Source organism: Conger conger, chromosome 11, assembly GCF_963514075.1.
Source record: "Conger conger chromosome 11, fConCon1.1, whole genome shotgun sequence".
In the NCBI taxonomy this organism is placed as follows: Eukaryota; Metazoa; Chordata; class Actinopteri; order Anguilliformes; family Congridae; genus Conger; species Conger conger.
Genome location: NC_083770.1, coordinates 45,874,998 through 45,898,433, shown reverse-complemented (window position 1 = coordinate 45,898,433; position 23,436 = coordinate 45,874,998). Strand labels below are relative to the sequence as shown.

The 23,436-nt window shown below is 43.1% G+C and overlaps 2 protein-coding genes across 4 annotated transcripts in view; both read right to left on the bottom strand.

Moving 5' to 3' along the window:
• Positions 1 to 23,436, bottom strand: part of LOC133140027 (dual specificity protein phosphatase 26-like) — a 139,681-nt gene that overhangs the window by 103,159 nt on the left and 13,086 nt on the right. The gene's annotated exons all lie outside the window — the stretch shown is intronic.
• On the bottom strand, positions 1,374 to 23,276 carry LOC133140450 (RING finger protein 122). 3 transcript variants are annotated; one of them, XM_061260427.1, is made up of 6 exons: positions 22,857 to 23,276; positions 11,310 to 11,466; positions 5,850 to 5,895; positions 4,905 to 4,946; positions 4,563 to 4,645; positions 1,374 to 3,639 (listed from the first exon to the last, which is right to left on the bottom strand). In XM_061260427.1, exons 1-6 carry the CDS (start codon positions 22,879 to 22,881, stop codon positions 3,525 to 3,527), a joined length of 468 nt encoding a protein of 155 aa, XP_061116411.1. In that variant the 5' UTR covers positions 22,882 to 23,276; the 3' UTR covers positions 1,374 to 3,524. The 3 variants fall into 3 exon arrangements, with proteins under 3 accessions (XP_061116411.1, XP_061116412.1, XP_061116413.1); XM_061260428.1 differs by having other exon boundaries at positions 4,563 to 4,642; XM_061260429.1 differs by lacking the exon at positions 22,857 to 23,276 and adding an exon at positions 21,991 to 22,121.

Genomic DNA, 23,436 nt, shown 5'->3' with positions numbered 1-23,436 from the left:
ATATTCAGTCCACCTTTGTCCACGCATAGATCAAGAAAATGCAAGAAAAGTATTTCTGGATAAGAGCGTCAGGTAGATGAATGTAATGTGACCATAAAGGAAAACCGGCTTGTTGAAAACGTACTATAATGTAACCATTTAAGTATCTAAAGAATCCTAATTTGGATAAACATTGTGTGTGAAGAGGTTTTGTTTCAGATGATATCAAAACTGCAATTTTCCTTCATATTGAATGCCACTTTCTGCTGCTATTGCTCATTTTGTTTTATCATCCAGAAAGAGCAAACACTGTATGCTACAAATACTTACAGATATGACACTAATGCAAGGGTTCCCAAACTGTGGGTCGGGACCCCATGTTAATTCGCTCAATTTCAGGATGGGGTCGCCTGAAAATTTTGAAAAAGATAAAATGGGTTGATATATGTGTTTTAGTGATTAAGTGATTCTGTATTGTATGTTCTTTCAGTTTATAAAGACAAATGTATCTGTATCAGCCCTTCTTGCCACTACCTCCGGTCGTGGCGAAACACTGCTAGTACACCACAAGAGGGCGCCAGCAGCACCTTCATAAACGAAAAGATTAAGTCCACTGTACGAGAACAAGACTGTCAGGCACGAACAGAACATACACGGAATCGGCTGCAATAGCCTGTCAGTCAGAAGTGTGCAGCAAATTGCAGCAGAATTTGTCATTTAAATTGTGATTGGTCTATATATTTTACTAGCTGTCAATTACAAGCAAAGCAGTTCCCCCCCCCCCCATTTTTTTGTAAACATCATCCATGCTGGGCTTAGCCAAGCTAACTGGGGGATGGTTATAAATAGAGGTGCTGCTGAGTGTAGCGGTCTCTCATCAAATCACATATTCACAGCATCACTGAATTAATTTCCTTAATGCAAAACGCATAATGGTCATCTGAATGCCTTTTAATGTGGAGTTTCTCAATTGTCCAGTTCTTGAAATGCATATAACCAATTACAAATATTTACATAGAAACAATAATTACCTACATTGTATGTACTAATTTACCCATAAATGTATATACTACTTATAGTAAAAAAAGAAAAAGTTTTTTGAGACTTGAAAAGCTACCTTTTCAGGATGTAATTTGCAATCATTACCAGTGTTGATGTTGTTCAAGGCACATGGAAAGATAGTGTTTTGTCTCATGAAATCAAATGTTTGCACCAAAATTGAACCAATTCAAGGGACATAATATGAAAGAGGAAGTTTTTAACAGCCAGGACAAGATCCAATACGATTTCCTCTGAATATTACAACTTAAAATGAGTTTTGTGGAAATCACCCAGAAGCAGCAAATAATTCAGAAGACACACAGAGTAACTGATTTCAACAAAGCATAAAAACATTTTGCAGTCTTACATTTTATTTCTCTGTATGGCCAGGTAAGGTTGACACAAAAATGCATGCATTATAAACTTCAGGCACTTTGCTGGTGGGTATTGCCATTTTCCTTGACATCTCTAAGTACATATATACATGTCATAGTGTTGATCAGTGTCATTTCCTTTTGAAGGGCCAACCACAATCATGGGGATTCCCAATCTTGCATATTTTCTGGGTTATCTGTAAATCTCTGGAGAACTGAATACACCAGGGATTGCAATTCTAAGAGTATAAAGGTACAAGTATGTACAGTTAATAATAAAGCTAAATAGAAGACACTTTGCTTTTCCAGGATTGTGGTTGGCAGTTTAGCCACTGTTCAGTACCTACATTTACTTCATAAACTACACCTTAAACTATCTGGTCATTTTATGAATTCACATTCATAATGGTTGGCATTTTGGAGTGAGGTGGAAGGTATTGGTTATCACAATAGATTAAATAATATATCAATAGATCCCTTTTAAAGAACTTCCCATTTGGCTCAACCAATTGATCTCTGATTATGACCACACTGCTGTAAGCAACCACATATAAAACTGTTCATTCTGTATGCTGCTAATGTACATGGCAAGTCATCCTTTACTAACATATAAATACATCACCTAACTTACAACTTGGTAACAGTAGAAATACCCCTTTGAAACAGTGAATTCTGTGCTCTACCTGGGCAGTGTTTGCTTATTAGCAGCAGATCAGCAATTTCACTATTCACCTGTTTGACTGTGAATAAAATACAGGGTGTGACACTTAAGAAGAAAACATTTAGAGTCAACATCAAAATGATGCACAGATTTAAAAGCCAGTTTTGATAACACTCACATTGACACCATCAGTCTCAAAGACTGAGACTCTTACATCCCCTTTAGTCACAGAACATCAATGCAAGCTCCATCTCCAGTCTCTTCACTTAAAACCCCATCGAAAGGGCATCGTTGTGTACCACAGATGGGGCTCTGGATATTGTGCCCATTGGTCACCTTATGGTTTTTGTTCTCTCATTCTCTGGGATTTTACCTGAAAACACTTGATGGGATTCATGGAACACTGGCTTCCGGACACATGGAAGATTTACAGTGCAAATGCAAGAAAGTCTAAAAATGTAAAATTTGACCATTTTACTTTGAATAAAAATTTACATCTCAGTAAGCAACCGAGATGCCAAAAGTACACACTTGGCTTGCATTTCAGTCAGATTTACAATCTGAATACGAAATAAAATTGTTGGTTAAGGGCTATCAAACAAAAAGGCTTCAAAAAAAATTTTGAAGTCACTTTTCTTTGACGCGGAGTGGTTTGTGCTAGAAGATCTTGTAAACATTGTTTCAAATGTATTAGCATTAGCCCTGGTCCATTTCACATAAATAACAAAAGTAGAAAGCAACCCTCACGTTGGATCAAGCCCGGCGCCTCCAGCCCACATAAAGTATGCCACACAGACGCACGATCCCCCTCCTTTCACACCCAACGCTACACCAAGAGTCTGGCAGACGGATCCCCAGTCGCTCTCATTACGGGGAAAGAATTCCCTCACTCTGATGTTTTTCCGGGCGCTTCACTTCTGTTTTGTTCTGAATCGGTAGCAAGTCCTTCTGAGACAGACGGGACGTCATCGCGGGCAGAAGGGCGTGTGGGCTGAGGAGTCCCATAGCACTGCATCATGTGTTGGGCAGAGATTTCTCCACGGGTGTTGTGTGTTGGGCAGAGATTTATCTACGGGTGTTGTGTGTTGGGCAGAGATTTCCCCACGGTTGTCGTGTGTTGGGCAGAGATTTCCCCACGGTTGTCGTGTGTTGGGCAGAGATTTCTCCACGGTTGTCGTGTGGTGGGCAGAGATTTCTCCATGGGTGTCGTGTGTTGGGCAGAGATTTCCCCACGGGTGTCGTGTGTTGGGCAGAGATTTCCCCACGGTTGTCGTGTGTTGGGCAGAGATTTCCCCACGGGTGTCGTGTGTTGGACAGAGATTTCCCCACGGTTGTCGTGTGTTGGGCAGAGATTTCCCCACGGTTGTCGTGTGTTGGGCAGAGATTTCCCCACGGTTGTCGTGTGTTGGGCAGAGATTTCTCCACGGGTGTCGTGTGTTGGGCAGAGCTTTCTCTCTGAGGGCCGGCGGTTACACCAGCTCGTCCAGCAGGGTACCGATGCTCTGGTGCGGCTCGGGCGGCCCGGCGATGGGCTTGTTACACATCGGGCACACGCACCTCACCTCCAGCCACTTCACCAGACACCTGCGGACACAGGGAGAGGGAGAGGGAGAGGGAGGGAGAGAGAGAGGGAGGGAGAGGGAGAGGGAGAGGGAGAGGGAGAGGGAGAGAGAGGTCAGGCACACGCGGGCTACGCGGTTTTTACGCTTTTAATCCAAAGTGCATAGGTTCTTCCACAAGTTAAAAGCATCAAATCCATAACTAGCAAAACACGCATGAAGGGCTGTTCTAAACCAAAAAGCCTATAGTCATCATAAGTGCACGTTTATTTATTTATTTGTTTGTATTAAGAGGGATACATTTCCACGCATTCTGCACTCTCTCACGATGACCCCGGTCTCACTTTCACCACCAGACAGATTATCTCGTTCCGTCCCGCCACTCTCTCTGTGATGAGCGGTACGGTTGGGTATCGGGTACGGCTGGGTATCGGGTACGGTTGGGTATCGCTGCCGTCCGCAGGGGCACGAGGCCACCACTGACAGACTGCACAACCAGGACCCTGTCACTGAACGAGTTGGCAACGTCGCAAGAGACAAGAGAAACACTCTCCACCGAGGAACAGAAAAATCACTCTGAAATGTACTGTAACAGAGTACAGCATGCTCCATGTACAGCTACGCAAAAAGAACTGAGACCCACGATCAAAATGTTCTTTATTAATAATGTATGCTCATTTATGAAGCCGTTTGCTTTCAGCCCAGTTCTTCATGCTGCACACGGCCATATTCGCTTTGAAACGTTATCCTTTGTGGAGGAATGTTTTTAGTTCTGTCAGGAGGCTGTGTGTGCATATGCAGTATGTTGTGAGATTAATATGTCAGAAATGTCACAGATAAAAGACCAAGGTTTTTTTTCTGGAGGAATAATCAGTCAGACCTCAGGATTCAGACAAGGGCCATTATAAACCCACTGGCAGCCACACTCCACTCTCATTCACAACTCACTTCCTGTGGAAGGCATGTTGGCATGGCAACACTCCGAGTTCATCTTTCACTTTGAAATCCTCCAGGCAAACGGCACACGTCTGCTGTGAGGGTGACAGAGAGAGACAGGACATTTTGACTTGATTGTGATCATCATTCAGTGTAAATTAATTACCATCAACTTTAGATTTAGCTACTACAAATGACCCAAGATTGGCACATTCAAATTTGCACTAGAGGTGAGACAGTTTTAAGTGTTTTTTTAAAAGAGAAAATGCATCAAAATTGACCATTCCCTCTTGTTAAATAGCACTGTCAAATATTACCCTCAACCAACATGAAAGCACATGATGTCATCCTTACCCCATGAAGATTTAGTTTCTTGGCATCTCCTTTCAATATAACCTATACAAGAAGATTTAATTTGTTAGTGTCAAACACAAAAAAACATCTGATGCAAAACAGTTCAGGATACTGTAGGATTTTTGTCAGTGTTTTCTACCAGTAAAGAAAAAGTGGAGACACTGACTGCCATATTTGATCTGTACAGTCAGTCTTGAGATTACATCAGTTGCACATTGTTTACTTGGGTGTCAGACTCCAAAAACTTGGTGGTTGGAGGAATTAATGGTTTTGAAATGTAGAGGGCTTTGTGGGTGGCAAGGCTGTGGCTAAAGCAAAGGAACAAGACCACAGAGTTGAGGAAACAAACTGCCTCTTTCCCCAGGAGCTGGAGGTGAAGGACTCAGTGAGGTCTACAGATACCTGGGATACAATTTACTTACATTAGAACATGCGTAAGAATGTTTTTTCTAAATTAATTTTTTTGAAAGAATTTTTTCCAATTGTTGCCTTTTTCTCACAATTTGGTAGCTAATTATACCCTATCTAATCCAATTAATGCTAGCTGGGGACACACCGCCTACGACCTCGCCCCTCGGTGGCCCAGTAGGATCTTGCGACCCTGAGAGTGACACGCCTTCTCCAAGCCGTCTCGTCTCAATTAGGCCGTTACTCCGAGGCGCTCCGGGGCGCTGTATGTGGCGATCCCTACTAACCCTGCCAAGTCCCTCCCCTGGGGCACCGAGCCAACATGCCGCTCCATGAGAGCTGGCAAAACTTGCGCTTTTGGCAGGACCTGGTATCGAACCCCGGTCCCCGGTGTGCAACTGCAACGAACTTTTGCGCCACCGCGGCTCACCAGAACGTTTTTTTTATTTTTTGTCAACCAGTAGGATTTACTTCCACCTATCGTGAGGTTCCTACCCACATTAGAGAGTGGCAGTTTAATACACCTTTGTAGCTCACCTCCTTGTATCCAAACCTCTCGCTCTGGGCCTGGTGTCTCAGCTTGCTGCGAAGGAACGAGATGGAAAGTGATTAACTGCCATGAAACAAAAGGACTGCAGAAGAAAAATGGAGTTGCGACACACTCAAAAGTGAAAAGGCTACTCGCTGTGTGAGAGACCAAGGTGAGAATGCACAATGGAACAGGCAACACCACTGCAATGAAGACTTTCTTCATCAGGGACCGATTTGTTGCACAAGATATTGTTCCTCTTTTTACTTTTTTTTTTTTTTTTTGGCTGCAGTCAGGCAATGACATGGTGGAGACTTCACACTGCCATAGTTACAGATGGGACAGGCGCGACATTATCCCCTCGGCTTGACTTCTGGCTCCCCTACTTGGAGCCTCCCCCATAACAGACAGGCGTTCCTGGCCGCTGGGTAGGGTACACAGTGCAACAACACCATCTTCAACTCAAACGCCTCTCAAAATCCCCGGCGTTAACAGTTACAGAATTATCAGCACATCTCACAGATTGTGGTAGGAGTAGCCCGACGCAAAGTTTCCAGCAATCAGTCGTTTTTCCGTCTGCCAGAGTCTCCCTGGAATCACAGCCAAGTAACTCAAGCTAATCCTGTCTCTATCGCTTGTTGATTCTCCAAGATCTACACCCCGCCATTCTGACCATGAAACAGTCATTTGTGTAATTAAACGAGTTTCTCATCATTTCATCCACTCACTGACTCCCATATACCAGGGTCCATTACAATGTGAATCCAGATATTGTTAAGTATATAACAGTTGTTAAATTTCCATTGCTTTTGATATTCTCTTTCCTGTTAACCACAAAGTCTGCACATGCTGTCTGTTTATCAAGATTCAGTTAAACAAAAAAAAAAAAAACAATCTCAATGCTTAAATATATCAACATTGCAAATTGTATTTCATTTGTCGATTGACATGTTATGCACGTAGCACAGGAACACACACAAATCTACATTGTAATATACATTATAACATGCAAGCAAGCATGTTTCTCTGAATGGAAAAAGAAACATGTACACACAAATGCCCCCCTCTGATGACTCAGCGGAGAGCTTGTGGGTCGGGCCCTGTTACTAATATTAAGACCGACTGCATGATTCAGCATAGTGTCATTCAATAAGCACAGGATTGGAGAGCTGAACCATAACATTAAGCATGTCTGCCTCTTTTTCAAACTCATTTCCCATCACAGTCGGAGGGGGGAAGTACATGAAAGTTAGTTTGAGCAACCACACAATTGAAAAAACCTGTGAAAGATTGGAACTGAAACCTGCATTGTGGCAACACCGTACAGAACAGGCCTCACTCCCACTATAGTTAATGTTTTATATGATCCTCTCTGTTAGGAGCCGGGTGTAATGTTGTATATGATACTCTCTGTTAGGAGCCGGGTGTAATGTTTTATATGATTCTCTCTGTTAGGAGCCGGGTGTAATGTTGTATATGATCCTCTCTGCTAGGAGCCGGGTGTAATGTTTTATATGATTCTCTCTGCTAGGAGCCGGGTGTAATGTTTTATATGATACTCTCTGTTAGGAGTCGGGTGTCACTTCTCTCTGTCTCTGATCCTTTCACGACTTGAGAGAAAAAATTTGCATATTAAATGTCAATTTTAATCAAATGGTGGGAGTTAATGTCTTTGATGTCATAATATTGTAAATGCTAAAATAAATTATGTAAATAAAACACAGTTCACATGTATCCAGTATCTAAATGAATACAATACAATTCAGTCAAATATGAAGAATCAAGGCACCTACATATTTTGTAGCAACTTATAATGTCTAAGACCATGACATCTTTCACCTGGAGTGTTGCAAAGGCAAGGGGATTAGTGCGGTCAATGTGTAGAGTATGGAGCATCATTAAAATCTAGAATTGGCATCAAGAGAGACTCAAACACAAAATCCTCAAAAGGAAAAAGGCTTCCTATGGAAACGTAGATTAATCTCGTATGCAAATAAAGATATATTGTACATAATAGACATAGAACTTCCTGTGGGGAAGTATATTTAAAGTCCTTGGAACTGATAGGGCAGCCTGTAGCATAGTGGTTAAGGTACATGACTGGGACCCGCAAGGTTGGTGCTTCAAGCCCCGGTGTAGCCACAATGAGATCCGCACAGCTGGTGGGTCCTTGAGCAAGGCCCTTAACCCCACATTGCTCCAGGAGGTATTGTCCCGTTTAGTCTAATCAACACTACGTCGCTTTGGATAGAAGCGCCAGCTAAATAACATGTAATGATAGACAGCAGAGCTCGGGACAGTGGCCATTACAGAGAGATGGGCCGAGCTGAGCGCAGTCAGCACCGCCAATCAGAGAAAAATGCCATGGATGAGAATGTGAAGCTGCAGTCAAATCACCAGGAAATCAACAGACAGTTAGACTGAGGGGCGTCTCGGTGGCGCAGCCTGTAGAGCACTGACCGCACGCTCATTGCGAGCCGCGACGTCGGCGGTTCGAATCCGACCGTCCGACATTTGTCGCATGTCTTCCCCTCTCTCTCGCTCCCATTCTTCCTGTCTCTCTATACTATATACTGTCCAATAAAGCTGAAAAAATATCTTTAAAAAAAAAACCAGACAGTTAGACTGAAATCAATGTGCACATAGGCTGAAATCTACCCACATAACAAGCAGTTGTTTATTTGTTACAAATGCAATGGTTTACTGCAGTCGAACTTCACTCAGCTTTTACGAGCATCTATTGTCTGTCCCAGTTAGCATAATGACTTTCTTGTTATACGCACACTGCTAAGGACATTGAAGTGCAGCAATTACCTTTTTGATTGTATAATGTATCTGTAACATGATTAAAATCGTATGGGTGCACCATAGCCCTTAATAGAGTAAGGCAACACCATTACAGAGGATTCCGCAATAAAGATAATTCTTTCTTTGCAGCTAATAAAATGAACTGAGTTTACATGATCGTAAAATATGCCAGCTACAGGCCTTAAATAACTCTGTGACCTTCTGGGATCCCCAGATATCTGCTGCTCTCCAAAATGAGGAACACTCTTTCTATGGGTCATTGCCATGCAGAATTATTCCAATGATGAACAAGGCTGGCTCTAAGTGAACAAAAAAAGAAAAAAAAGAAAACTTACAAGAGAACGAAGAGAGCTCCGTGTTCACAGCCCAAAAAAAGTGCAGCGAGGAGCCAAAAATAACATCAGGAACAGAGGCCGCGGATAACGATCTGCTCCCAATTGTTTGAGTTGGGAAGTAGTTGAGGGCTGAGGAGGAGTGGTGTTTCTCCCAGGCGGTGCCCCCCCCCCGCCCCCCGCCCCCAAACGCCAGCCCTGACCAGTAGACGTCAGATGGCTTCGGCCACCAACGCCCACGTTTAAAATAGAACACAGATGGCCAAATGGAAGACATTACAGGGTGTAGCCGCAAAAAGCGCATGCATACACAACCAGGGTTAATGAACAAATAAAACATTTCTTATTTAAATAAATAACGGCATAGCATCTAATGCCTCCACTATCTAACATGCTCTGACCACCCAAGTGCCAGAACATCCACAGGTTTATTTGTAATTATACATCTGTTCTGCTCAGACATTTCATAAGTTGGTCAGAAAAGGGAGAAATCCAGAACATTTGGGAACGTCCCCCAAACCCAGGCTATCGTTCTGACCAGTCCTTTATAATAGCTGCTATTCTTTCACTGCATGCTTTTTAGGCTGAGCTGCTGACAGTTCTAGGGCAAGTCTGGTGAAGGCACTGCAGCCATGATGGGATGGGAGACTTAAAGGTACAATAGGTAATTTTGGACTTCTAACGGCCAAGAGAGGAACTGCGGCAGCAAACACGCTGAAACCACAACACTGTTTATCCCTCCCCCTTCTCTGTAAACGCGCTGACATTGAAACGCCATTGACTGCGCCAATTGGAACCAATTTTCAACCAAGGAGCTTGATTTATTGTACAGCTATACAATGTTTTGGTGCAGTGTCAGTCCGTCAACTCGAATTTCAGGACTATAAACACAGGCAGAGGGTGAGTCAACACGTTAATATGATAATGTATTTGAGGTATGAAGAAAATCTTACCTACAAGTGTTTCATTTACACTATTATTGCACGATATGCATTTAAAAATCAGACTGAAGAAAAATCCCTGGAACTTTGTTTTCGTATCACTCAAGATGGGCCTTTCAATTGCAAACGTGTGCCGTGGAGAATCAGTAACTTCTGCTTACAGTACAGAGATACTGCTGTAGTGGTGCCAGTGGTGCCAAGCATCTTATATTCAATTGTAAAGCTGTAGGGAATAATCTTTATTAAACTGAAATATACTCAGTGATCACTTTATTAGGTAGACCGGTACACCAGCTTGTTAATGCAAATATTTAAATCAGCCAATCATGTGGCAACAACTAAGTGCATAAAAGCGTGCAGAAGTGGTCAATAGGTTCAGCTGTTTTTCAGACCAAATGTCAGAATGGGGAAGAAATGTTCAGAAATATATTTCAGACAAATGAAAAAAAAAAAAAAAAAATGCAATCAAACCGAAATCAAACTGCTGACCGAAGAGGCCTGCCTCCACAAGCTCACTCAAGTTTCTTTCTGTTTTGAGAAACGTATCACTGCGAGCCCACAGACCTCAAAACACTCGAAACAGCAACATTTACATTTTTGCCGAAAAACAGCACGGACCTTGTAAAAAAACGGTTTGCGGAACAGTCGAGGTCACCGGTCTGCATTCCTCTTCGCCCCAAACCCCCAAAAGCCTTCACACGGCAGCTAGAACCTTCCACAGGCAGGCTGTCTGAACGAACCCGTCCCCTTTACTAAGTGATGCCTTTCCCCAGAGCGTGGCTGGCTGTGTCCTGCCCTCTAATTTCCAGGGAAAAAACAGGTCTCTTCTGACCATCATCGTCCTGGTAATTAATGTCAGCGGAAGGGTTCTCATAGAGTGGGTTTGTGGGCGTAAAGCAGCACAGATTATGCCCACGGTCCCACCTGATGGCCACGCACGTTCCCTCCGATTGGTAGTCAGACAAATGGCTGCCATTCATCACAAAGCTAAATTGTATCTCTCAGTGCCCTTCCAGGATTTTCAACCCAGGAATGGAGGCAGTGCGTTTGGTCGTGTGCATGTGTCAATATTCTAAAACAGGGGTGACAAACTCCTGAATCCTGAAGCACTGCAGTGTCTGTTGTGTTTCAGTAATTCAATTAAGTCCTTGATTGGCTAAAGAGTCCACACACCTTGTTCTCAAGGCCTTAAAAGCCTGGCGATTGAAAGGAAACCTCGGAAAAACCTGCAGACACTGCAGCCCTCCATATAAAAAAAACAACACAAGCAGCCTTGCAAGGCAATCCCAAACAAGCTGTATGAATCACCTCAGGGAGCCAAGATGGCACCCGAGGCCTGGAGCCAGGCGTGTGTGTGGTGCACTTTCCCCATGAAGTATGCTCTCACCTGATGAAGTAGCAGCAGAAGATCAGGCTCAGGACGAAGACGAAGATGCCGGTGCCGAAGATGACCATGTAGATGTTGAGGGGCAGGTCCTGGAAGGTGATGGGGGGCATGGTGCAGGATTTATTGGAGTAAATCAGGCCCAGACCGCAGAAGCACCCTAAACAGGAACACAGGGACACAGGTCAGAAAGGTCAGGCTGCAGGACAGGGTTCCCTGTGGAGGTCCTCCCCCACATCGTCTGCTTTACATATCGGGGAAAGGGGAGACTACCTGACGAGGGTACAAGGGTTCAAAACGTCAGATGACCATAAAACAGAATGCAGGTACAGCACAGGAATTCACAATCTTTCACAACTGAACAGAGGTACAATAAAAGTTTTTCTTCTCTGTTTTTACACTACTCTGGCATCTAAAGCTGAAAACACCGAATTGCAGTGAAGGAATTGCCATTATATATATATATATATATATATATATATATATATATATATATATTTATATAATGGCAATTCTTTCACTGCAATTCAGTGTTTTCAGCTTTAGATGCCAGAGTAGTGTAATCCTTTAATGCACAAGCATGATTCTGTTGAATTTCACCCAAATAGTTTAGCCAGTCTGTCTAGAAGGCAGAATGAGAACAGCTGGACTGATTATCCTTAGAAAATGTGTGTGTGTGTGTGTGTGTGCATGCATTTGCACTTGCACAGATGGTCCTCCTCTAGGTTGCCTACAGTTCATCAGTATTTACTACACAACTCTGAATACTAAATATTTACTCTAGTGGACTCACTCACAGTGGTCTAGTGGGAATAGGGACTGTTACGAGTCTCAGTCTAGCCTCAATGGGCTTTGTCACAATCAAGCGGCAAAGAAATTTAAATTAGCTTTCGATTTTTCTCCCCTTTCTTAGACCCACGTTATAATGGCTGTTTTCCCTAAACAGAAACCCACTGGGTGTGAAAAGCAATCATCTCAGAATGCTCAACAGTTAAGGACAAAGGCCAGCAGCGTTAGCCCGAACACAGGTCCTACAGAGCGCACCCTTTCACATGCATTTCCACCGGCAGTATTCAATCTTCAGTTCTCCTGCCCAGGCCTGCTGATGAAATCCCCTGACCAATAAAACACACACAACCTGGGCCAATCTGCAGGGTGGGTCACCTGAGCCCTGTCCCCACAGACAAGAGAGAAGGAGCCTTCCCTCAACACAAATACCCAACTCCATCTTCAACACAACGCAAATACCCAACTCCACGTTCAACTCAACGCAAATACCCAACTCCACGTTCAACTCAACGCAAATACCCAACTCCACGTTCAACTCAACACAAACAGCCAACACTATGTTCAACTCAACACAAACACCCAACTCCATGTTCAACTCAACACAAACACCCAACTCCATGTTCAACTCAACACAAACACCCAACTCCATGTTCAACTCAACACAAACACCCAACTCCATGTTCAACTCAACACAAACACCCAACTCCACGTTCACCTCAACACAAATAACCAACTCTTATCTTCCCTCTGACCTGCGGGTGGGAAGAGTGAATTTAAGGTCAGAACAGGGCTGGGTGAACTCGGTGTAGATCGGACATGTTTATTATGTGTACGCACACATACAGAGGAGCTGCGTTGTCAGCCACAAAAGGCTTCGCTCCCGCCCGACCCCCCCCCCCCCCCCCCCATCCATCAGAAAGCCTGCAGTCACATTGGGAAACAGACTAGCAATAAAACCAATGCGGTCTGTCTAAATACATTTCGTATGAGTTTCTGTGTCTCAGTTACCACCTATTATCAAGGGCGTGTCAGTATCAGCAAATCTATGTGTAATAGCATATCTGCAGCTGCGTATCTGTAAGGTCCAGAGAAATTATAAACTGTTTTAAAGATATGTTCACTTGCAGTATAATTTTGATAAATAGATTTCAGGACAATGGGCGCATGCTTACCAACAAGATGTAACCAATACAGTTTTTGATATTTAAGAAAAGATTATACAAACTCTTTTGAATGACAGGCCAGTGTAAATAAAGAGCAGCATCGGCCACAGACATCCACAGACATCCACAGACATCCACAGACATGCACAGTCTCACAGACTCGCTCAGCAGAATGGCACATTATTCAGACAATACTGCAACACCTAGTGGGGCCTTTAAAAAACGTAAACATACAACAGCTCTTCAGCCGGATTCACTGAAACCCATCAAATCACATGGACTAGGCTTTCCAGGCAGCAGTAGGGAAAGAAACAAGAAACAGAAAATATTTGTGGGAAAGTTTTTGAAACCCTGACAACTGGAACAGCCAGGAAATTGCACACACACCGAGTAGTAAACCCCACAAATAAACACGATGGAATCCATTATCCAGGGTTTGCAAGTATTCCCACATTCTGCACGGATAGAAGGAATAAAGACTTTCTACAAACCGCTGTCTGGACAGAGAGGACCCAAGACGAAATGTGAAACGCACAGGAAATAATGGTGCTGATTAAATGACATGTTGTGTCCCAAACAGTAGAAACTTGAGATGATTTTTGTCCCATAAATACATTTTAATATACGAAAAGCACAAATGCAGACAACAATGTACTGTATTTTTTATTATAAACTGCTCTGGGGAGAACAAATGAAAATTAGCCACGGATATATTGAGCAAAACATGTGAAATTTCATTTCACATTTATTTTTACAGGAATCAATTCAGGCATTTTGTGCCAGATGTCATGCATTGCGCAAGATGACCATCTCGCCCAGTGCATTACTGCAGCAAGATGTCATAGGCACTGACAATACACTTTCCACTATCACTCACACGTGTTTTCATTAGAGGAAGCATCAAGTTCAGTTCAAGGATGTAATATAGCCAAACCATTGTCACCAGGCAACCAGCACAAATAATAAAGGGTATAATCTGATCCAAGAGCCACATTCCGACTCCTGCTTTTAATCTAATGAAGGCCAAGTCATTTAGTAGATATTGTGAAATTATACATATCATTATACATTTTGGACGACTGTAGATAAAAAACCCCCCAGAATGTTCTTATGTATATCACTGTACATCACTGATCCAGGAGTAAAAACATAACAGAAATATTTATTTTTTAAGAGCAATAACAAAGTATGCCAATGGCTACACCTAGAATGGTTGTTTCTGAATACATAAATTAGTGCCCAATGAGATGAAGCTGGTCCTGACTTCATTCTGCCTGTTAAAATGGATTAAAACCGCAGGAAGTAAAAACTGGATTTACTCTTTAAGTGCAATATCTATTTCTCAGGCACCGAGGAATCCAACCACCCAGTCTAACGCCGGGATGTATGCAGCAGTTTGGCACAAATAATATAACTAATTTCCATATCAGAGGCTGATCACTGCTGCACAGGTCTGTGAAGTATTGCCAATAAAGTGAAAATAAGGCCGACTCTGAATTAAAAGTGTTCTAATTTAACTCTGCCTATACCAGCAAAACACCCCAGTTTCATTTCACAGCTTCAAAGGGGATTAGTAAAAAAAAAATATATATATATATATATATATATATATATATATATAAAAACAAAAAGCAAACGGCAAATAACTGGAAGGGTTTCCTTCTCTTTTTTTCTCCTGAACAAGCACTTGACTGAACACAACAGCTGCATCAACATCAATGATTCAGGGCGATATTCCACACTGAGCGCGTTATTCGGTTCCGTTACGCGCTCCTCGTGTTCAGACAGGGAGGAGGATTTCCCCGCGGTGCCCATTAGATCGCTCCGCTCGTTCCCGGTCCGCGGAGGCGTTCCCGGTATCCATTCCAACCTTCTCCCCCCTCTGTTCCAAAGCCCTACTTTCCTGACTTAGCGGAGGAATACGCATTGACACAGATAAACCCAACGCAATCCGACGGACGGATACGCTGATAAGGATAAGGATTGATAAGGTTTGTGGCTGCCTCCTCGCCTCCCTGACAAGGCATCCAGTGTTCATATGATTATTTAAGAAAATAACAGGAATGCCGTTTTGTTGACACGCCACACAGCTAGTCAAGAATCGACGCCATCATGGGACAATCGTGTTATCTCGACTGGAAGCATAGTCAGGGACATTGAATGGAGGAGGCGTCAGCAGGCAGAAACTCTCCGTGATAGGACGAAGGAGGAGGACATGTGAGTCCTACTTCACTCAGACAACGGTCCACCTGGTCTAGTCTGGGCAGCTGTCTACACAGCTCACACACATTATGTTTTTGGTGGACGAGACACACAATCCTTGTTTGGTTACCACCCCAAGCCCAACCCCTTGAACCTCACCGTTCACATTCTCCATCGCTCACCGCCTGGTGCCTGCAGTAACAGCCCAAGTGTGTGTGTGTGTGGGCTCAAGGTTATCCCAGGCAAATGTACTCTGGGCAGGAATGTATCTGCCATTTGACAGTTGATACCAAAATATTTCACAAAAAAGATTTGGCAGATTCAGAATGAAGCTTGTGTATATAATGGGTGTGGTTTTGGTTCGTGTCAGCACAGACTTTTGGTAAACTAAATTAAATCAAAATTTAAAAATTTAAAAAGTCAGTAACAAAAATTAGACCCCACACAGAAGAGGGAGGAAGGCCCACAGACCCAGGGTGGCTTTGGCGAGATATGGTACCTCCAAGGACACAACTCCAGGGATCCCTGCTTACTGGACACCTACACAATGAACCCACCCTTCCCAATTTCTAATTGAAGACGTACATTTTTTTCTGGATGCACCCCCATAAACAGGAAACACTGGGGGGACTTGAAGACCTCCTGTACACAAGCAGCAGCCCAGGGCATTCAGACGCAGGCCGCAGACAAAGCTATACTTTAGTAACTGCAGCAATGGGACAAACCCAAGGTTAGAGACTGTGAATTGTATAATGCCAAGGGCCGAAGCGGGAACTGATTTGAGGGAGAGAACATTACTCTAAGGAGACATGACCCATATAGCCTTATAGCCCCTAAGACAAAGCTCAGGTACTCCTGAGGGTAGAGTGAATTGGCAAACCCCCGTCCCATTAAACTCTTCGACACGTTTAAAATGTGCGCCCATCAGCGAAGCGGCAAAGTTAACGCCCGTTTTCATTCGCACTGCACTCTTCGCACGTCGCCTGTGAGACACTCCAAAATGGTAACACAGGACATGTGAGGACATGTGAGGACATGTTCTCCAGAGTGAAGCGGAGGATATAATGGCTGATATGCTCCAAATGACTGAAGAGCGGGCAATATCCAGTTCTTTTTGGGCGAGCAGATCCCTTTTTTTATTTTGAGGACTTCATGGAAACGACTCTCCGTTCTCCTGCTCTCTCCTGTGCACTGAACACAAACCGTGTCCGCACTGGATCACACACGGTCACATCCTGGCCAACAGTTTAAATACAGTCACTTGGCAGGCTAATGTAAGCCTTATGCTAGTAACGACACAAAATCTGAGGCATACAAAACTGTACATGGTCCTTTGTGATGGTGAGAGAGGGAAACGGCTAAAACTCAAGCCAAGTTCACAGAAACCTCTGGGGGGTTGGGGGAAGGGGGGAAAAAATTCACTAAAAAGGTTGCCATTGAAGGTTTCCTGAAACAAATCTAAAATGACCAGCGGTCTATAGTCTCCCAGAACTGATCACCTTGTTCAAAAACAGAATGTAGAGACTCCATTTTAGAGGCAGTTGGTTTCCCTCCCCAAAAACAAAAACACAATAGCGCGCAGAGCAAGCAGTACGGAGAACAAAGCCACTGGAACAACACAAACACAGCCCCTTCGACATCCTGATCGCCAAGTAGTATAAATATATGTGGGCAGAGCACACATGATTGAGCTGGAGTAACAGGATCAAAACAACCTCTGATGTTGAATATTATATCGTTACTCATGTAATCTAATCATAACACCCACCCCCACAGTGTTGAATTATTAAAAAATGCATCCTGCATTTCAGATTTCATGCATTTAAGAGAATTATGTCATCATAATGTCATAATGGGCGGCTTGTAGCATAGTGGTTAAGGTACATGACTGGGAGCCACAACGTCAGTGGTTCGAATCCTGGTCGAGCCACAATAAAATGATCCGCACAGCCGTTGGGCCCTTGAGCAAGGCCCTTAACCCCACATTGCTCCCCGGGCGCTGCACTGTGGCTGCCCACTGCTCCTAATAACTAGGATGGGTCAAATGCAGAGGCCAAATTAACCCACAGGGTTCAATAAAGGGTATATTATTATTATTATTATTATTATCATTTGATTTCCACACAATGGGAGCCACATCATTTGGTTTGACCTTCCATGTCAGATAACGTGGCGGCTCCTTGTGTGATCGATCCTGAGGATGGGAAACCGTGACCTGACCCTCCTCATGCCCAGGTTTCCTGTGCCATGATTGGCTGCAATGCAAGGCATGAACCAGCTCATTGGAAGCAATTTGGGGTTTGCCAGAAAACCGCTCACACCTCCTGAGCTAATGTCGCCCCAGTTCCAACGTTCTTCTATCAACCTTTGCTAGACTGTGTGCAAATGCATTGATTGGAGCAGGGCTCTGGTTGTTGTTTCAGTAGTACTGCATTGGACTATTCATTTATTAATGGACTGAGAATGTTAATACCATGAGGAAGAGTTGATGTGTTCTGTAACTTATTGACAAATGAAAAAACTGTCCAATCCACAAGAGGTTTTTTAGGATTGTGTTCTGACCAATGACAGCCCTGCTCCTGCCTGTAGCCACCAGCTGTCACCACACCATCCACATGCTCCAAGGGGGTGTCGGTCAGGACAATTGATGCTTCTCATTCACGCATTCACACACACACTCACATTCACACACCAACGGCGATCAGCTGCTATGCAAGGCACCAATCAGCTCGTCAGGAGCACTTAGGGATTAGGCGTCTTGCTCAGGGACACTTGGACACACCCAGGGCGGGATTGAACCTGCAACCCTCCGACTGCCAGACGACTGCTCTTCCCACCTGAGCCAATGTCGCCGAAGTGAAGGCATCATTCACTCATATAGAGGCAGAAACATGCTACAGAAGCTGGTGCAGAGGGAAATACCGGGCCCACACATTACAATCAATGGCACCAAAGGGGCCTCTGTGTAAAATGTCTCCTATAAACACATTATTGTTGTTACTAGCCATACTCAGAAGTGGCACCTGTATTACAATCACGTATACTGCATGAGCTTCACCCGCGCTGTGATTATGTACGTTACATCAACAGACCCTGCATGCCAGTGTGAATGCTCTTAGGCAAAAAGTGTTCAGTTCAGTTACTTTTAATGTGTGCCGAAATAAAATAATTGGAAGTATAAGTATTCAGATTTTTGTTCTACTTAAGGTATGTGCTACCGTAATCAGTTTTGAGTGCCAGTGTGAACGACACCCTTAAAGTCAGAACACCAAAGGAACCCCCCAAAACTTCCTGAGACCCATTTATTTTAATGCTTTTTAAAGGTTAATGTGTCGTCTCCTTTAACGTCTTCATTTGCGTCATACTTCAGTCTGCTCTGTCCCTGCGTCTCACGGTGTGTGCGGCACTCACTCGAAGCCGATCTTACCGTTGTACTCCATCAGACTACATCAGAATGGTAATTAATCCCCAATAATAATCTGTCACCGTTACCTCTGTGTGTAGGTGCCTTTGAAAAGCTACACCTACGGCGCGTGAGAAAAGGACTAACCCAGTTACAGCTGTAGTCATACATCACCGCGCAACACCTGCATAGCCTACAGTCCCGCCACACACGTTTTTGTCTTCGGTTGCTAGCCAACACAGATCTATTTTCAGACCTTTTCTGTGAGAAACCATTTTGTATTTGGTTTCTTAAGATTAGTCAGATAGCCACATCGCAGTTATCGTTTACAGAGGAATTTCAGGGAAGACTTTCCCAGGGTGCACGCAAGTGAACTCCATAGGCTAGGTCAGTGTCAGGGGCAGCATGCAGTGCATCTCTCCAGCTTAAAGTGCAATCCATGTCACTTTCAGGTACCACTTTACTACATTTGTACGACGGTAGTGAGGAGACAACACGATCTGTTCATTCAACAAAATAGTGTGCGTCTGGGTTCATAAAAGATGTTGGGGGTGGGGGTGCTGAGGGGATGCTTGGGCTTTTTCTGTTGGTCTTGCAAAGTTATTTAACAAAAGCGTGTCGCAAAATACATTAAAACCATTGGTTTTCAGCAAATTAGCACAGTTTCATATCCCATTTAACCAGAGCTCAGGCCAAAACTGCACATTGTGTGTACATTCTGAAATTCTGAATAGGATATTTGGGTTCAGATACACACCCTTCAAAATAGTTTAACAAATTAAAAAATTTAATTATTCTAAATGTGGAAAAACATCTTAAACTACGCTTATGCGCAATCGTTCAATAATTATGCACCTGCATATAACAAGTCCCTCGGTTGTCACTTTGGTCATCCAATTGCGAAATATTAGACACGACAGCGGAATTACATAACTTCTCAGGTAACAGACATGGTGCTACATAACAGTTTCTGCATAAACAGGCCCTGCAGACGCTTGTAAAGTACAACTGAATCTCCTGTAGAGCGCCACGCCGCCCCCAATCTCTCAAACGGCGCGCTTCCAGGAGAAGACCATTTCGTGGGATAAATAGAATAGAATCATTTAGACCGGTTACTGCTACAGTAGAACTTCCTCTGACCACATTGAGTATGTTATTAAATGTACAAGACTCATCACCACAATTCAACCCAATTCTGCATGCCAACGCTTGAGGTCAAGACAGAAGGAAGACATCTCTGAGTCTCCATCAGATAAGCCATTTCAAAGAGCTCATTTCCCTTCCTGCTAATGTTCCTCGTTGGTCTTGGCTCATTCTAAGGACATGGACATATGGATAGATATATATATATCTCGAAAGGAAACTTGGATGGATTCCAGTAAAATTTGAAGAAAGATCCGTTTCTGAGTGCAGCACTGGCCAACTGACTTCCAGCAATGGCAGTTGTAATCCCCCACGAAGGATTCCAAACCCCATTAGAGTGCAGACTCCCTCTCAGTTCTGTACATTTAGAAGCAGACTATACGGGAAGGAATGCACACACATGGATGATACTTCTTAAGCTACAGTCTGCTTTCAGTCCATATCACTCCTTTCATCATTTTGAAAAACAAATGCTAGCATTTGCATATTCACAGGGGCAGGATTTCCATTCCTTGCTCCCAGCGCTGACATGCCTGATATTAACTGCTCGAGTCACTTGAAATTCTGTATGATTTAAATCTGCTATGCTGACAAAATAGAGACATGTTCATAACACCCCCCCACCATCCGTGCCTTAGCTCAGTCTCCCCTCGGAGTTTAGAGCCAAGCCAGCCCACAGATCTAAAACCAAACACAAAAACATGAAACTTGACCAAAGGATACACGGAATACAGCAATTCGTTTTAAACCCTGAATGTGTCCGAAATAAAATTGAGAAAAAGAACACACCTGCATTCATTAAATAGCAGCATCATTTCTCAATCCCAAGCAGTGTTAAAAGTAAAAATTTGGTTAAAAAAAAAAAAAAAACTGCATCTACTTTAATAAAAGTCTGTGCCAAGCTGCAGCAAGCTCACAACCACGGCTGAGGAAACTGCACATTTTTACACTGTGGCAGCCAAGCTGATACATCCACGAAGAACTCACACAGCGAGTGGCATTATGTTTGCCTCAGGATTCAGTCCAGTGAAGCTAATTTTACATCGACATTCCGAAACAGTCCATCAATTCCGGCATTATTCCGGCTGCTCAGCCTAACCGATCCTTAACCGTCTGACTGGTGGCCAAGTGGAGACAATTGCACCCTTTATGCAGTCTTATCCTCATTCAATCTGCTAAGAAAGCAGGATTTATCACCCACAGCCCGGCCAGATATTAGGCTGCCAGTGAATATGAGAAAAGCATAAAGTCAACAACAGTGAATGGAGAAAAACCCACTAGATAAAAACGCCCCCCACAATAGGTCCCGTTCCAAAACAGTAATTCATTGTGTGTGTATTTTCCTGTGTATCTACAATACACTGCTTTAACCCTGACACCGGCGATGTTTTGTCATTTACAATGGTTATTGTGTTAATCCAGACGACAACAACAGGAAAATAATCAGATTTTTTTATTTTTTTATTTTTTATTTTTTTTAAATAGAGCAGCCTACTATAAAACCCAGGTGATAGTCTAAGGTTGCACAGAATGTAAAAACAATCAAACAGAACAAAACCAGCCCGGATGTAGCCTACTACTCATTTCACATAACTCGCTGAACAAGCGGATGCTAATGAAGACTGGTGTTCTGAACGCCCTTTTTAACATCCACACGTTAAGCACTGATCCACATCAAGTCCGAACATCTTCGCAACATCAAGTCTTAAAACATCTTCTTTTTTTGCAGAGCTTCAACGAAACAGTCAGTTTCAACGCTGAGACAGGCGTTTGTTTTTCGCTGACAATATTCAGTATGGCCATAGCATAAACTGTATTGTTTCGTGAACAATCTAATTGCTCATTTGTAAGCGCGACTCTTTAATGCCCATCAGATATAACCTAAGTCTGCCTATAAGAGAACTCAAGCGCAAGATATAGCCAATATTTCAAACTAAAGGGCTTCACTGCAATACAAAGGCTTACGTGCGATGAGAGAACCTACCCACGTCTCAAAGCACTAGTGTCCAGTCAATTACATGCTGTTCCAATTTAAAAGAGTTTGGATGCCGGTGCAATGGTACACTTAAATGATACTAAACGTGTGCATGTTATCATATAAAAAAGTGTAACAAAGAAGCACGTTTAAAACAATGTTTAGGTTCAGCGACAACGAAATGAAATGTTATGCCTAACCAGGCTGGAGGCTTCGCAAATATTCGCAAGAACATTGCCTTCCGCACAGCCATTTACAATGTAAATGGGTAACTCGCACATTCAGCTCCAAGTAATTACTGAGCACATCTATATGACACGTCTATTACGTTTAGCTATGCTATAGAAAAAAAAGTTTTCTGGCAACAAAAAAAAAGAAAAAAATAGCACAACGTAGAAAATTATTCCAAATCTGCAGGTTATAATAATGCCGTGTTTGATAGGCTATATATATTAACATGATGGAACACTAAACGAGCCATAGGCTACATAGAAAATATTAACATAGCAGCTAACTGTACTAGAGGCACACAATAAAATAGCCATCATTAGACTATACATTCTGTACACAAGCAAAAGTAGGCTAGCCCAGGCCTATGTATAGCTACTACTAGTAGAACATTAAAAGCGAGGTTAGCATTGCATAATAATATAAAATAGCTAAGTGAAATGCCAGTTAGGAGTAATTCTTCAAAATCTATTTAAATAATGATCACGACATTACAAAATATTCATATTGATAATTTCCTAAATTCCCATATGAAACAATGGTCTTGGCGCCGTCAGTCGAATGGCAACCTTAAATATTTATACATCAAACCATGTAGGCTACAACTGAAACCATAATACAAACGTAGACAGTGATAGAATGCTCACCGTTACACCACTGAAACGGGTGCATCAATAAAGCCGATGGTTTTCTTGGAGGGAGAATATCAGTGTTTATAAACAATGAACCGACGCTCCAGTCCGTCGAGTGTTCGGTTTGCAACGTTCACACCAAGTGCTGTGTGAATGCGTATCCCTCACCAGCGCTCGGGAAAACGACACATAATAAACTAGGATTACCGGAATTTAAACATCTCCCCGTGTTATTATGTAGCCAATCCACACATATCGATATACCATAGCCTTAAGTAAAGTTTGTGTAGAGGCGATTACGAAGTAACATCTAAATTGTGAAAATAGCAGTCACTCGTTTCTTTAAAACAAATGAAAAAAAAAACACAAAGTTTCCCGTCTTGGCTTCGCCTATCTCTTCGTCACAGTAACGGAGACAATTTGGCAATTGCCCGGGCATAGACAGAGACAAGATTGCTTTTTGTTTTACCCCGCCCCTTTTAAAGAGAGGCACTGACTCCCACCAATCTAAACGTCCTTAATATGCATGTTTGCTTAACATAGCCCCGCAAGAGGTGGTCAGTCCACCCTCGACTGTGTTCGTTCCATGCTTTAT